This window comes from Barbus barbus (genome assembly GCF_936440315.1).
Source record: "Barbus barbus genome assembly, chromosome: 13".
NCBI classification, from domain to species: domain Eukaryota; kingdom Metazoa; phylum Chordata; class Actinopteri; order Cypriniformes; family Cyprinidae; genus Barbus; species Barbus barbus.
Genome location: NC_136741.1, coordinates 7555645 through 7572580, shown reverse-complemented (window position 1 = coordinate 7572580; position 16936 = coordinate 7555645). Strand labels below are relative to the sequence as shown.

Below are 16936 nucleotides of genomic sequence, written 5' to 3'. Positions count from 1 at the left end.
TCTCCACCCTCAATACCACGACTGAGGTGCCCTTGAGCAAGGCACCGAACCCCCAACTGCTCCCCGGGGCGCTGCAGCATGGCTGCCCACTGCTCCGGGTGTGTGTTCACGGTGTGTGTGTGTGTGTGTGTGTGTGTGTGTGTGTGCATTTGTTCACTACTCACTGCTGTGTGTGTGCACTTGGATGGGTTAAACGCAGAGCACCAATTTCAAGTATGGGTCACCATACTTGACAACACGTCACGACTTTAGTTCACCCAAAAATGAAAATTAGTCCATGTTTTACTCACCCTCAAGGCATCCTACACTGGTAAAAATGATGTGTTGGATTTACTTAAAATATATATGCACCATTTTTGCATCACACTTGGAACAATTTTACTTAAAATAAACAAGATAATCTTTGTTATTTGAACTTAAATATTTGAGTTCACTCAACATTCTTTACTTAAAAAAATATGTAATACTATAGAATCTACTAAGTAATTGCAAGTTGTGTTTACTTAACATTTAAGCTCATTTATATAAAAAATTAATTGAGTTGAACTTAACATTTTAACTTATTTTAGATCTTCAGCTTTTGGTCTGCTTACTGCACTGCTCCAGTACATTCATTAACTTATAGAAATTAAACACGCAAATCACAAAATAAAGCATTTAAGTTTATTTTTTGACAGGCTGCAAAGCAACGGTGAAGCCTGAAACCACACATCGTGAAATGTACAACAAAATGTGACAATCGACAAATGGAAGTTCACTTCCAACAGGTCACTTCCTTGATTTTTCCCCTTTTGCAACACTTCTTAAAGGATTTACATTTTTCCAACATTTACTTTTGGAACATGCAACAAACATCCTAAGAATAAAACTAGACTGCGATCAGACGTTTGCAGACTAACATTGTACAGCAAAATTGTGATTTAAATGTCTTTTATTTTTCTTAAATGCACTGACAATTACACTTAAGACGTTTCAATTGCATTTTCTTTAAATACTCCGCAATAATCTAGTTTAAGTCAATGTGGATTTGAAAATGCATTCCGTGGTGATCACGCAAAGATCTCTCACTGTTTACACTCCGATTGATGAACGAGATCAAACAGACAGTACAATTCTACAGTTATTTACCTATTTGCCACCTTACACCATGATGTTTACACCGGACGCAACAGTTTTAAACAGCACCACCGATTGATTATAATGAGTTCAATAGCCTACTATCGTTTGTCAGGGGCGTGATCGCGTTTGAATGCATTTTAAAATCCACACTGACTTAAAATACATTATCGCAGGGTATGCGATAAAAATGCAATTGAAACGTCTTAAGTGCAAGTCTCAAAGCATTTAAGAAAAATAAAAGACATTTAAATCTCCATTTTGTTGCACCTTTGGCTTGGAATGCATTCTGAAATTCTCACTGCATTTTGCTACAATTATCACGCGGTATTATGATGAAAATGCAATCCCAAGTGTCCTTGCCGTAAGTCTAAATGCATTTAGAAAAACAGCATTGAAATGATTTTTGCAGCAGTTTTTGCTTGGACATGCTAAACATATCTAATCAATTTGGGCAATACATTTTCATTTTGCAACTAATAAAACGTTAAAATGTTTTTAATTTGCATATTAAAACTTGTGTAGGAAATAGCAAATGTAAATATAATTGAATTTTCATTTTGCACTAAACATTGCACATATGTATGAGAAAATGTAAATTTAAATATAGAAAAACATTGCCATTTTACTTGTTACTGTTATTTAAAAGTAATTCCTTACCTTACAATATTACTATATTACTGTCTCAAAATTGTAATGCGTTACATGACTCCTGTATTATTTTTGAGTTACTTTCACCAAAATATCTACAGAAGTAGAACATTCTAAAATGACAAAATGTATTAGAGCCCTGCCCTAATGGCAAAGTGTTTATATTTCGTTCTGGCTTTTTATTAAGATCATTTAGAAAAAAAACGTTTGGAGCATTTTTTGTTCATTAAATAAGTTTACAGGCTGATCATAGCTTATGTTTGATCAATTAAGCCTTCTCAAATCATCATGACTTGCCTAAAATAAAATCTATAGATATACTAAAACAGTTCAAGCATATAACAATGTTTAAACGTTAAACCTAGATAAATGTGTGCTGTATCCAGTAGTTTGTGCGGAGAGTGGAAGCTAAAGCGCAGGACATTGAGGCACCAGCGCAATCAATTGCAATTTTTTTTCAATGGAAACAACTTCCGCCATAATTTTTGATCATAAAGGTAAGAGTAATACATCATTCTGAACTGTAAAGGGTCTACTTTTATTCGTGTGCACTCACAATATCAACAAAACGTTGTGCTTTTATCTTGAACAGGAGCGCTTCACAAAAATGAACCGAAAGTCAGCGAATACATGCCTCACAGACATAATAAATATATCTATAGAAAGCTTTAAATTACTACTTAACAAAATAAATAAAAACGAAAACAAAAACTATTTAATACAATCGTTATCCGTGAAGATGCACTTCTCTCTAAAGGCGCGTCTAACGAGGAGATGGCTAATCCTTACTATTTCCCCCGGACACATTCATGGTAATTACTTTTGCTGGGGCTGCAAGCTTTATTGCGTGTATTTGAAGCAGAACTCTTCAGCTGCGCTGACGGCTCGCTGCTGCTGCGGGACACTAAACACCATCGAGCCGCTCTTCACAGTCCCGGCAGCACGGACTCATGCTATTTCCACCAGCGCAGCCATTTTTTTTTTTAAATAATTGATGGATGTCTAAAATATAATTATAAGGAGAAGCCTAAAACAGGCTCGAGGACCGGCCCGCGTCTGAACTATGATGTGAATATTGGCCCGAAGCCCGGCCTTAGGGACATTAAATAAAAAAAATTTAATTAAATAAAAAAATTGGGCTAAAAATGTGTTGTAATGCAAGTGTTACTTAACATGTACCGAGTAAAATATAACTGAAAATTTATTAGTAATGCCTTACACTACTGCGTTACAGCAAAAAGTAATCCGTTACTGTAATGCATTACTTTTGTAACGGCTTACTCCCAACACTGATGTTAAGTAGACAATGAAAAGTTATAAATACTACGTTTTTTTGTGTTTAATATATTTACTTTTATAAGTAATGGTTGTTCAGACAACGAATCGTTTTTTTTTTTTCAGTGTAGGTGTATATTACTTTCTTCTTTCAGAGGAATCCAATCGGAGTAATATTCAAAATTGTCCTGGCTCTTCTAAGCTCTATCATAGTCAACGGGTGTTTCTGTTGCACAGTCCAAAACACAAAAAATAAAGTGCGCGAATCCATAAATAATGTGCCTCACACGGCACCGGGGGGTGAATAAAGGCCTCCTGTAGCGAATCGCTGTGTTTTTGTAAAATAAAATCCATATTTAAAACGATATAAACAGTTTTGTGTAACTTCCGCTATCTCTCGTTCACGAGAGACTGCCTTTCGCGCAGTGCTTGCGCATGAGTCTCGCAAAAACCAACGCTTGATTATAGGAGCAAAGGAAGCAAAGTTTCCTTACTTTACCAAAGGAAAAACAGTCTCCTCTTGACTTATATCGAAATCCTCCAGCATGGATTCGCAACAAGAGGCCTTTATTCACCCCCCGAAGCCATGTGAGGTACGGTTTTTGATGAATTTGCGCACTTTGTTACGTGTTTTGGACTGTGTAATAGAAACACCCGCTGACTGTAATGATAGAGCTTAGAAGAGCCAGGACAGTTTTGAATATTACTCCGATTGGATTCGTCTGAAAGAAGAAAGTCATATACACCTAGGATGGCTTGAGGGTGAGTAAATAACTGGATAATTTTCATTTTGGGGTAAACTAACCCTTTAAGAAAAACTAAATTAGCTGTAATATGGAAGTAGAATTTCCATTAGTTGCCTACAGAATTAATATACCAACTAAAAATAAATATAACTTCGAAATGCTTTTGTTTATTGTGATTTTTTTTTTTTTAAAATATGCATCATATTTTGATTTATGTACTTTAAAAAATACAAGAAATAAAACACAATCATTTCTGCAGTCAGTAGAGCTAGCCAGTATGTGTTCTGCACATCAACACTCTGGGGTCAAGCCAAAATAGCATTTCAATAAAATGGTTTCTTTTTTAATTTTTGTGTAAACTATGATTTTCCATTAGACTATTACAAAAATGCACTTTAATTAAATCACATGGTCGTTTCACTTTTTTCAATGTTTCCAAATCCTCCTTGTAACCTATTATTTAAATAAAAACTCTTTTGTTCATAGTCCAATATGATTTGTTTTATTGCTACAAGAAATGTCAAGATTTACACTTACAGATCTTTTTTATGCATGTTCATGTGCTCGTCTCTGAAACATTTCCCCATGTATCCGTGTAGATCTCCACTTTGAAGCGTCAGGGCAGAACTCTATACTCTTCAGTACCAGATGGGGCAGAAAAGCGAGCCAGCAGCCTGCTTGTGACGGAGGTAAGACCTCATATACATATAACATACACTCATGGATCAGATGGAAAAGAGTGTGAATTATTAATGAATTGCTTTCATTGATAACGTTGTTTATTTGTACATGGTATATTGAGTTAGCATACGTTTCATTAAAGGAATTATGCAAATCGGATTGCAAACCCACCCAATAATTTTGGTGCCTAGTCTAATACTATTTGCATGCTGCTACAGTATTTGCATTCCACAATTTAAATGTTGGATCTGAGAGGATACAGTGGAATACCACAATATGGCACACTTTACTGAGACTGTACTGCATGACCCAATCACTGCAGTCCAGGCACCTGAATCATCTCTTAAAAATGCACTTGAACACGTGTCTGGATGTATGCCTGGTTACGGTTCTCTTCTCAGGCATTTGATCATCACTTGATGAATTACTGCTGTTAGATCAGATAATGCACACAAACATTTTGCCTATAGTGCAAAGTCAATTGTGTTAGGCAAATAGCACTGAATTTTGCAAACAAATGCAATCTAAGCCTAATATTAAGCATTATTTACATTAAAATGGGATGTGTTGGTTCTTATAAGAATATGACTCATGAATAATATCAATATAACCCAATAAAGCCTGTATTATCATATTTGATACGCAACTTTCTAAGGCCTCTAAGTGGCCATATCATCTCTTTTAAGCATAATTGTGAATTCACAAACGCTACAATTTAATTAAATATTTTACATTTACATTTATGCATTTAGCAGACTCTTTTATCCAAAGCGTCTTACATTGCATTGAAGTTTGTTTTTACATTTTATCAGCTCTTGCTTTCCCCGGGAATCGAACCCATGACCTTGGCGTTGCTAGCGCCATGCTCTACTATTTGAGCTACAGGAAAGCCTCTTTAACATCTCTTTCAGAAATGTTCACCTTCAGGATGTGATACACTTGTCTTTTTTGCCATGAAATCTTTACTTATTTTTATAAAATAAGATTAAAATGTATATTGTTAGTAATATTTCAAGATGAATGCTTTCCGCAATGAACCAACTTAAAATACAAAATACATGTTTTACCACAGATTATCATTGATCATATTGGAAGGAATAAGACCTTAAATACAAGTAAAGCCTGAGCAATGAATTGAACAAACAGAAATTGTCAACAGGAAAAAAACAGATTCCTAGAAGTTCCACATTTATGCTACATCTTCAATAATTCTATTATGTGCAAATGCATTAGAATAAACCGTACGTGTGTGTGAGGTCTCAGTCAGGCTAGGGTTGTGTGGATATCTCGGGCATTGGGCGTCATCAACAGAGACCGTAAAACGATACTTCCTCTCACTAAAGAGCTCAATGCCATCATCAAGAACAGCTGGGCCAGAGCCTTGCAGTTTTCCAGCTTTTCACAAATCAAAACATCTGCCTGGAACGTTAGTCATGTGCACACTTTGCTGTACACCCCAGAACAACATGCATTCTGAAGGATTGTTCTGTTAAACTTACAAACAACTTCTTGGAAACAACTTTGCCTGACATAAAATATGTGCGATTGAATCATTGAGTAAACATTTATCATGCTCTTACTCCAGAGCCAATGTCATTTTGTTTCAAAAGAGTTGTAATTAAATCTGATTCACAAGGGAAGGCAAACAAGATGAGTTGCTAGCTGTTATTTATTTTCTTTTATTTTCTTATAATGTCATAAGTCATCAGTGTTGCTGGTTTTGGCGGTTTAGTTGTCCAAAAGCTTTTTGTTTTAATATCGGGAAGAAAACAATAACTTCAAAATAACAAATGTTTAGTCAAGTGTCACTATGACTGTTATTCATATTTAGGGTTAGTCTGAGTATTAAACAGACCCTCCCTTACACTTTGTATTGTGGACGTAAATGAGACCTCAGATTTGCCTAACAAGCTGTAACATGGGCAAAAACATCCTACATTGAAATACACTCAGAAGTTGAGAAAACGCAAAACTTAGCAACTAGCTTCAGGACTTTTTTGAATTTACTCAAAACAGTTGTATCAATTTAATTAAAATTGGTCAGTGTTTTCTACAAACAAAACAAAATAAATTCCATAAACTCAAAATTAATCATAAGTGAGCCCAAGTTCAATAAGCTATCAATTCAAAGTAAACAATTTAATATAAAATTTATATATTATTGATGTAAAACTTTCTTATTTTGGCAGACCTTTCCACTAACCAATGCAAGTCTGCTTAACTTGTGCATCAGTTAGTTGCACAAACATAAAAGATTATTTAGAGTACCCGGAACTATGCACTGGAACAATTTTGTAGAAATTAAAGGGATAGTTCAGCCAAAAATGAAAATTCTGTCATCATTTACTCACCCTCAAGTAGTACCAAACCTGTATGAATGTCTTTGTTCTGCTGAACACAAAGGAACTATTTTTGGGTGAACTATCCCTTTGATGCCGTAAAATTGAAGAAACTTCTTTATCAAACACTAATCGCACTAATGGTAACAGTTTGTTTTAACAAAAAGTATTCAAAACACTAAACAGAGCAGGGGTCACCAAACTTGGTCCTGGAGGGCCGTTGTCCTGCAGAGTTTAGCTTCAACTTCAACACACCTGTTTGGAAGTTTCAAGTATACCTTGTAAGACCTTGATTAACTGCTTCAGGTGTGTTTAATTAGGGTTGGAGCTAAACTTTGCAGGACACTGGCCCTCCAGGACCAAGTCTGGTGACCCCTGAAATAGAGCGAAAACATCTAATTCTGAATAGTAAATATTTGCATGTGCTTGAAAGTTCTCATGCTTTTAACCAAAAACACATTATAAAGTGCAAAGGATTTATGGGTGGTCAGCAGTGTTCCCTTTAAGCTGTGCGCACGCTCTGGTAAACCGCTATAGAGCTGGTGCTGCCATAGAGTTAGAACCGGTGAATGCGGTTTAGAGGTTTCATAGAAAGAGAATGATATGCGCCAAATGAGTCTCTGTAGAAACCGAATATGGTTGCATCAAAATAGTTCAAATCGAGAGCCAGCGCAATGATATGTGAAATAACACGTCCTCATGTATTAAAGACGAGTGGCTCGATTAAGTGCTGGAAATGGAGGATGATGAGCACAGAACGGTAACAAAACTCTGAGACATTTACAGTCACACACATGTGTATTGTGCAAACTGTACTTGAGGGATGTTTAGATAGCTATATAAGAATTCACATGTTCACTTTTTTGTATTTATATATATTTAACTTACGGATCTCTATTATATTATGTTAGGCCTTTATTATAAGCCTATTAAATAATTGAACTTGTTTTTTAATGGAGTCACTTATGCTTATCAAGGCTGTATTTATTTGATCAAAATACTGAAAAAAAGTAATATTGTGAACTCTTAGGCTATTGTAATTTCTAATATTGGTTTTCTATTTTAATATATTTTAAAATATAGTGTATTCCTGTTATGCAAAGCTGAATTTTCAGCATCATTACTCCAGACTTCAGTGTCACATGATCCTTCAGAAATTACTCTAATATTCTGATTTATTATCAGTGTTGAAACTGTTGTGCTGCTTAATATTTTTTTTAGAACCTTTTTTCTTTGATTCTTTGATTAGGCTAATAAAAAGTTAAAAACAACAGCATTATTTAAAAATATAAATATTTTCTAACAATAGAAGTCTTTACTATCACTTTTTATCCATTTAAAACATCCTTGCTGAATAAAAGTATTAATTAAAAAAAATAAAATAAATAAGGAAGAAACATTTACTGACCCCAAACTTTTGAATAGTAGTGTATATTGTAACACAAAATGTCTATTTTGAATAAACACTGTTCTTTTTAACTTTTTATTTCTCAAAGAATCCTGAAAAATATCACAGGTCCCAAAAAATATTAAGCAGCATAACTTTTTCCAACATTGATTATAAATGAGCATATTAGAATGATTTCTGAAGGATCATTGTGACACTGAAAATTTAGCTTTGCTTCACAGGAATAAATTATATTTTAAAGTATATTAAAATAGAAAACTGTTATTTTAAATTGCAATAATATTTCACAATATTATTTTGTGAAATATTATTTTGTATTTGTTATCAAATAGATACAGCCTTGATGAGCCTTACAAACTTTAACAGTTACACACTTTTTTGTGTGTGCTCTGTACAGGTTTGGTATAAAGAATGTTTTTGCTCAGGTGGCTGAAATGTCGGCCCAATAGAGAAAAGTTATGCTCAGCAAGAAAGAAAATTAGAGGGAACATTGGTGGTCAGTTATCTGCTCTGCAGCCTGTTAGTTTGACCCCCCTCTCAAAACCTGACATTCTTGCTCATATTTTAAGTTGCTCATACTAAATAGCCTAAACATTGACTTTATTAAATATTGTATTTATTTATTTATTCAGGGTCAACTTTTTCTACATTAGATAATTCAATTAACCTTTAAAAAAGAGTTTGTGTGATAAAATGAAAGTGGTATTATATTACAGTGTCGTAACCACTCAGAACACCACAATGCACACACACAAACAAACAGCTTCATAAGAACAACTCTGTTTTGTCCAGATAATGTGAAAATCTTTTTATTTACATATATCAGAATCAGAATGAGCTTTATTGCCAGGTATGTTTGCACATACGAGGAATTTGTTTTAGTGACAGTAGCTCCACAGTGCGACAGAATGACAGCAACAGGACAGGACACAGATAATAAAAAATAAAAATAAAAAATAAAATAAAATAAATAATGTACAAATATACAAAAATAGACAATTCGGTATGTATAGGTATGTTAGGCGCAAATTTGAAATGTAACAAGTATGTGTGTAAAATAAAAATAAAAAAGTATGATAGTGTTGTGTGTTTCATGTTTATTGTTAAGAGTTCAAGTGTTCATGAGATGGATTGCCTGAGGGAAGAAACTGTTTCTGTGTCTGGTTGTTCTGGTGCTCAGAGCTCTGTAGCGTCAACCAAACGGTAACAGTTCAAAGAGGGAGTGTGCTGGATGTGAAGGGTCCAGAGTGATTTTACCAGCCCCTTTGCTCACTCTGGATAAGTACAGTTCTTGGAGAGTGGGAAGGGTTGTACCAATGATTCGCTCAGCAGTCCGGACTACCCTCTGTAATCTTCTTAGGTCAGATTTGTAAGCTGACCTGAACCAGACAGTTATTGAAGTGCAGAGGATGGATTCAATGATGGCAGAGTAGAATTGTTTCAGCAAGTCCTGTGGCAGGTTGAACTTCCTCAGCTGGCAAAGGAAGTACAACCTCTGCTGGGCCTTTTTCACAATAGAGTCAGTGTGAATGTCCCACTTCAGGTCCTGAGAAATAGTGGTGCCCAGGACCTGAATGACTCCACTGCAGTCACAGTGCTGTTCATGATGGTGAGTGGGGGGAGTGCAGGGGGGTTTCTCCTGAAGTCCACAATCATCTCCACAGTTTTGAGCGTGTTGAGCTCCAGGTTGTTAAGACTGCACCAGACAGCCAGCTCCTTAACCTCCTGTCTGTAAGCAGACTCGTCACTGTCCTGAATGAGGCCAATCAGTGTGGTGTCGTCTGCAAATTTCAGGAGCTTGACAGAGGGGTATTTAGAGGTGCAGTCGTTCGTGTAGAGGGAGAAGAGCAGTGGGTAGAGAACGCTGCCCTGAGGAGCTCCAGTGCTGATGGTGCGGGAGCTGGATGTGTATTTTCCCAGCCTCACTAGCTGCTGCCTGTCTTTCAGGAAGCTGTTGATCCACTGACAGATGGAGGTGGGCACGGAAAGCTTAGTTAGTTTGGGCAGGAGGAGGTCTGGAATAATAGTGTTAAAAGCCGAGCTGAAGTCCACAAACAGGATCCTCACATAAGTCCCTGGTCTGTCCAGGTGTTGCAGTGTGTAATGCAGTCCCATGTTGACTGCATCATCCACAGACTTGTTTGCTCTGTAAGCAAACTGCTGGGGGTCCAGTAAGGGTCCAGTGATATCCTTCAGATAAGCCAAAACCAGTTTTTCAAATGACTTCATGACCACAGATGCTAGAGCCACAGGTCTGTAGTCCTTTTATCTTGGGTTTCTTTGGGACAGGGATGATGGTGGAACGTTTGAAGCATGAGGGGACTTCACACAGCTCCAGTGATCTGTTGAAGATCTGTGTGAAGATGGGGGCCAGCTGGTCAGCACAGGATTTCAGACAGGCTGGTGTCACACCGTCTGTGCCTGGGGCCTTCCTTCTCTTGTTCTTTTTGAAGACCTGGCGCACGTCATCTTCACTTTTCTGCAGTTCAGGTGTGGGGGAGAGGGGGATTGCAGGAGGTGTGAATGGTGTTTTTTCAAACCTACAATAGAACTCATTAAGATCGTCTGCCAGTTGTTGATTCTCCACAGTGCTGGGGGATGGTGTCTTGTAATTGGTGATGTCTTTCAGACCTTTCCACACTGAAGCTGTGTCACTGAAAGAAAATTGGATCCTTAACTTATCTGAATAATTCCTCTTTGCCACTCTGATCTCCTTTTCCAGTGTGTATTTGTCCTGTTTGTACAAGACTCTATCCCCATTCCTGTAAGCATCTTCTTTGGCCTGACAGAGCAGTGAACCACGGTTTGTCATTGTTATAAATTAGATGAGTCCTGGTAGGAATGCATGTGTTTTTGAAGCTGCTGATGATCTGGACGAGCTCACAGAGACTGTAACATCATATATCAGTTTCTGTGAGGATATGTGCATTCCTACCAGGACTCATCTAATTTATAACAATCTCATTAGTACTGTCTCATTAGTACATCTCTTTACAGTCCTTAATACAGGTTTAACAGATTTAAGTTTCTGCCTGTAGGTTGGAATAAGATGAACCAAACAGTGATCAGAGAGTCCTAAATCTGCTTGTGGAACAGAATGATATGCGTCCTTTATCGCTGTGTAACAGTGGTCCAATATATTACTGTCTCTGGTGGGACATGTAACATGCTGTCTGTATTTTGGCAGTTCGCGGGAGAGATTTGCTTTATTAAAGTCCCCGAGAATGATTAAAACAGAGAATGATTAAAACAGAGTCCGGGTGTTGTTGCTCACTCTCTGTGATCAGATCAGTGAGTTTCTGTAAAGCTGTGCTCACGTGCGCTTGTGGTGGAATGTAGACACTCACGAGAATGAACGAGCAGAACTCCCGCGGCGAATAGAACGGCTTGCAGTTAATGAAGAGTGTTTCTAGATCTGAACAGCACATCTTCTTTAACACTGTTACATGTGTACACCACCTCTCACTGATGTAGAAACATGTCTCGTCGCCGCGCGATTTCCCCGTTGATTGTGCATCGCGATCTGCTCTGATCAATGAGAAATTAGGCAGATGTAAGGCGCTGTCTGGAATGGTGTCGTTCAGCCAGGTTTCCGTGAAACACAGAGCAGCAGAGTTTGAAAAGTCCTTGTTAAAACAGGAAAGCAGAAGGAGCTCGTCCGTTTTGTTGTGTAGAGAGCGGAGATTTGCCAGATGGATGCTAGGCAATGGCATTCGAAATCCACGCTGTCTGAGCTTCACGAGCACGCCGTCTCTCTTCCCCCGTCTGCGCGTCCTAAAGCGTCTAAACAGCGCTGCAGCTCCGCCGACTACAATGTTCAGCAAAACATCCGAATAATCAAAACCGGTTGGAGATTTTGTGGTGTGTTCTGCCGAATGTTCAGCAGTTCTTCCTTGGTGAAACTGATCGTGTTAAGGGCCGTTCACATATCGCGCCTAAAACGCGTGGAAAATGCTAGGCGTGCCGCTTTCTCCTTTTTTCCAAAGCGCTTGGGCGGTTGCGCTCCGGAGGCATCTGTCGTTGCTAAGCAACCATCAGATGCGCTCTCCGTTACAACAAGGGAATTTCAGCAATGGATTTCCACCATCCATCCCTGGACCGCAATGATGAGCTGCTCCTCCATTTTTCTGCTGAGGTTTCAAAGTAATGGAAAAGGTGAGGAAGCTGATTGGTTGGTTCTTGTCACGTGACCTGCGGTGCGCTTGCGGCATTCTGAAAGGTTGAGATGTTTTTATCTCGATGCGGAGCGGACGCGCCTGGAAAAAACGAGCGTGTCGCACCGCGACCGTGTTGCTTCCATTATGAGCGTGCATACCGCGGGTCTACATTTGAAATAACGAACTTGAGTGTGCAAAAGACGCGATATGTGAACAGTCCCTTAAGTCTGGCTCACACTACAGGAGTTTTAAAATCCTAACCGATAATGAAATCTGACTGCAGCACGCACATAAGGAGAATCTTCGCAGATTTTCTTCCCTCAAATCTTAAACATGCACACACTATAAGATTTGAATATGGTGGCGCAACACACTACAAGATATTATTAAGTTTATCATGTCAGATGGAGCGCCTCACGTGATCTCACGCAGCAGCTTGTCAGCAATGTTTACATATGTTAGCTAGCATTCTAGCAGCTTTCTGCACTCACCCAGTACGTTCAAAACCGAGGCGATTTCATCCCAGCGCTTCTCTTTCTCCTCACGGTTGTGATACGTTTTCGACACATTATACAGACAGTGTTACTACAAAACTTCAAGAAGCCGTTTCCTCCGTCTCCACTATCCAACGGAGCCCTACAGCAGCTGTTTTGTGGTCGTGCATTGGTCGTGACGTAATCATATAGCCGTCATCATCCCTATTTAAATCCGAAATATCAAACATATTTGATATGATCGGGGTGGCCCCGATTTGTGTGCGAGCAGATCAGGAGGTGCAAGGTTCGATCTGTGAATGCCACACATTACCAGATAATCCGCGCCGAACATCGGGACCGATTGAGGTGCTCGACAAGATTTTTCCTCCGATTCTTGGGAGGACGAAATCAGGCTAAAAATCCTGTAGTGTGAGCCAGGCTTTAGACAAAAAAAACAGGAAAAACTGACAAAAACACTAAAACAACTGGAGAGCCAAGCACAATGGCTGCCATGTGCGGCACCATATATATACAGTATATGTAGATATACACACACACACAATATATATATATATATATATATATATATATATATGTATGTATATGTGTGTGTAATGTAAATAAAAAGATTTTCACATTTTATATATATATATTATTTACATTGCATATATAGATTTTACCCCAAAGAAAAAAAAGAGAGGAAAAAACCCCAAAGGACAAATAAAAGTAACTGATGGAGTACAGATACGGTTAGTTCAGAATAAACACGTAAATATTTTGTTCAGAAAGGTCTTAAATCTACTTTGTCAACTCATCTACTCTCTCGCTGCCTTCCTCTCTTCCTCTCCATTAATTGGATTTAAAATAAGAGTGAGAAAGCCGTTTTGGGTTTTAGAGGCTTTTAGTTTCATTTTATCCCTTTAAGAACTGCCAAGGACTGAATGCTTGCCTTGCCAACAAAGCAAATAGAATCGAGTCTGCTTTAATGTAATGCCCAGAGGATATATTAGTGTCTGTTTGTGGTGCAGTGTGGTGACAGCTTTAACAGTGATTACCACAGGGAAACAGTCAGGAAATTATTTTCTAAAAAACTGTTGCCACAGATTGCTTTGGAAAGCATGATTCTTATTAGATCACTGGTAGTGTACTAGCCTTTTTGGGATTTTGGGTCCTTGTGTGTGTGTTTGTTGGCATATGTGTTTATGTGCTTTCCATTTGACCGTAGAGAGAAGACAGACATATTTGATTTTTTTTTCTTTTACAGTGCATCAAGACCTACAATTCAGACTGGCATGTGGTGAGCTACAAGTATGAAGATTATTCTGGAGACTTCCGCCAACTTCCAAAGTAAGGACCACATGACTGCTAAAAGTTATCTAAAGAAAGAGACAAGCAATGGAAAGAGGCGAAGATAGTTATTTTAAGTCTTTGTTGTACATCACAAGTGGTTGACCGATATGTTGGCCAATATTTGGCATTTTTACATTTTTGGCATCAGATAATTTTTAAAGTTTTCTGTTTGGCCTACAAATATCAGAAGCAGGACTTTAAATTTGACAGAACCAGGACTTTTATTTGGGTAGTGCTATTTATTTGGACAGTGCAAATAAATTATTAAACAGAAATGTTAAATAAGGAAAGTAAATGGAAAGTATTTTTTTCCATTTGTATTATTAGTAATACAAGTAATACTCATATCTTCATCATTTACAAATACACATATATATGTCATTTTAACAAGTCATTGAATATGTAGTAAATATTTAAATCAAATTATTATATTTAGTGTGATATCATAGAAGTAGTTTGGTTGACTGACATATTGCAAAGTAGATAAATAGGCCGATATTTGAGGTTTTTAAATTATTAGTAGTAATTTTTCTGTTTGGTCTTTAGGTTTTGGAAGCAGGACATTTTATTTCGACAGCTCTGAGAATCATTTAATGCATATTATATATATTAAATTTTTTTTGATAATTTAATATAAATTTTATTTTAAAATTGATTAACGTATCTAATTGAAAATAATTATCACATTTTGCTTACTATTGTTATGTATATTCTATTTACTATCTTTAAATTAAACAGTGTGATAAATTGGCGATTATATCACCAATTAGCCACTCTGCACTTTTAGATATATCGGTTGACCTCTACTTAGAAAGCAGCTGACTATGCAGGTAGTTGACAGCAAGGCAGCTCATTAGGTATTGGAACAGAGCCAAAGAGTCATTGTTTGCCCAGTGTGTTTGAGTGTGAGTGTGTGTGCGTGTGTGATTTTACTCACTAATTTTATCAAGTGTCCTCATCCTGTCCTGCCCCTTTGTTGACAGCGAGGTCTCCTCTAGAGCTAAATCGGTAAATGCTCCTTTCTTCACACAACAGCAACCCATCAGCAGCCCATTTCCTCCTCTCTTTTGCTTTCTCTTCCTCTCTCTTTTGTCATTCAGTACATAAAAACTCCACCTGTTTCAGGACAGGGCAGCAACCACTGATGTCACTTCCTGTCTCAACTAACTGATGGAGCAATTATGTTTTAGCGGTCAATAACTGGCAAATCACATTGTGGAGATCAGGAGACAGCCAGTGTCTGGCATTTGGTAAAGGTCGCAGAGGAAGCAGGAGGGATGATGGTGATGGAGGAGACCGAGATAATGTGTGCTGTGTACATGAAACTCCATCATCATCATCATCATGAGCACCATTACGATCCGCCCACTACTCCTTCATGAAAGTTCTGCTAATGCAGTTTCCTTGAACACACATACAGTAGTCAAACACTGGCATGTGCACATGTGCAACACATCTGTGTTTTGCATCAGCTGTGTGAGTGAAGAGCAACAGGGTCCTTTAAAAAAAGTAACCTTTTTGTTAGACCTACAATATGTGCTACAGACATGAATGATCATTTAGCTTGTTGAGATTTTTTCACCTAGAAACCACATAGCCACCCACTAAAAACCACTCAGAACACCTTAGAAAATGCTAGCAACACTCAGGCAACCACCCCTCAGTATTCTAGCATTGTGATGTTGACTTCTGCACAGGCAAAAAATGTAAAAGTCTATGTGTCTTATGTTTGTTTTTTGTATTTTGTTCCTTTACTCCTTTACAGTAAAGTTCCTCGGCCAGAGAAACTAGCCAGTCATGTATTTGAGGTGGATGAGGATGCAGATAAGGAGGAGGTAAGGGTCAATTGCCCATGGTTCCTCACTGTTTTCTCTGGGAAAACAAACAAACAAACAAAAAACACTTGTAGCAGGGGTTGATTTAAGTGAAACTAACATATTTTTTTTTGTTTTGTTATATGAAAATCATGTTAAAACTATCTTAGAAATGTTTTCTTAATTTTTCATCTCAAAATACTTTTATGTACAGTTTTTTACATTCTCAGTCTATAAAGCTATGAATATTACTATGACAGAATTACTATTTTTATTATATTGTGAGAAGACTTTTATTTTGATAGCGCTGAGAACCAAGAATTATGAACCCAGAGCCCAGAATTATGTTTCAAATTATGATAACAAAGAGCGAAAAATATTAGCTATTTTAACATTTGTTGACAATGTTGTAGCATGGAGAACAATTTTGTCTCTACAACTCCGAATTCTGGAAATGTTGGGACGTTTTTTATTTTATTTGAATATAATGAAAACTAAAAGAATTTCAAATCACATGAGCCAATGTTTTATTCACAACAGAACATAGATAACATAACAAATGTTTAAACTGAGAAATTTTACAATTTTATGCACAAAATGAGCTCATTTCAAATTTGATGCCTGCTACAGGTCTCAAAATAGTTGGGACGGGGGCATGTTTGCCATGGTGTAGCATCTCCTCTTCTTTTCAAAACAGTTTGAAGACATCTGGGCATTGAGGTTATGAGTTTCTGGAGTTTTGGTGTTGGAATTTGGTCCCATTCAAAGCCATGCTGTTGTAATAGTTGCAGTATGTGGTTTTGCATTGTCCTGCTGAAATACATGTCGTCTGGAGGGGAGCATATGTTGCTCTAAAACATTTATATACCTTTCAGCATTCATAGTGCCTTCCAAAACATGCAAGCTGCCCATGTCATATGCAC

General features: G+C 37.4%; 1 protein-coding gene across 2 annotated transcripts in view; it reads left to right on the top strand.

Moving 5' to 3' along the window:
• LOC306879473 (dedicator of cytokinesis protein 9-like) overlaps window positions 1-16936 on the top strand; it is a 113447-nt gene that overhangs the window by 47686 nt on the left and 48825 nt on the right. For both annotated transcript variants that reach the window (XM_079432447.1, XM_079432448.1), the window contains exons 3-5: window positions 4388-4477; window positions 14114-14196; window positions 15965-16034. In XM_079432447.1, the coding sequence (XP_079288573.1) occupies window positions 4388-4477; window positions 14114-14196; window positions 15965-16034 (243 nt within the window). The remainder of the gene's footprint in view (window positions 1-4387; window positions 4478-14113; window positions 14197-15964; window positions 16035-16936) is intronic.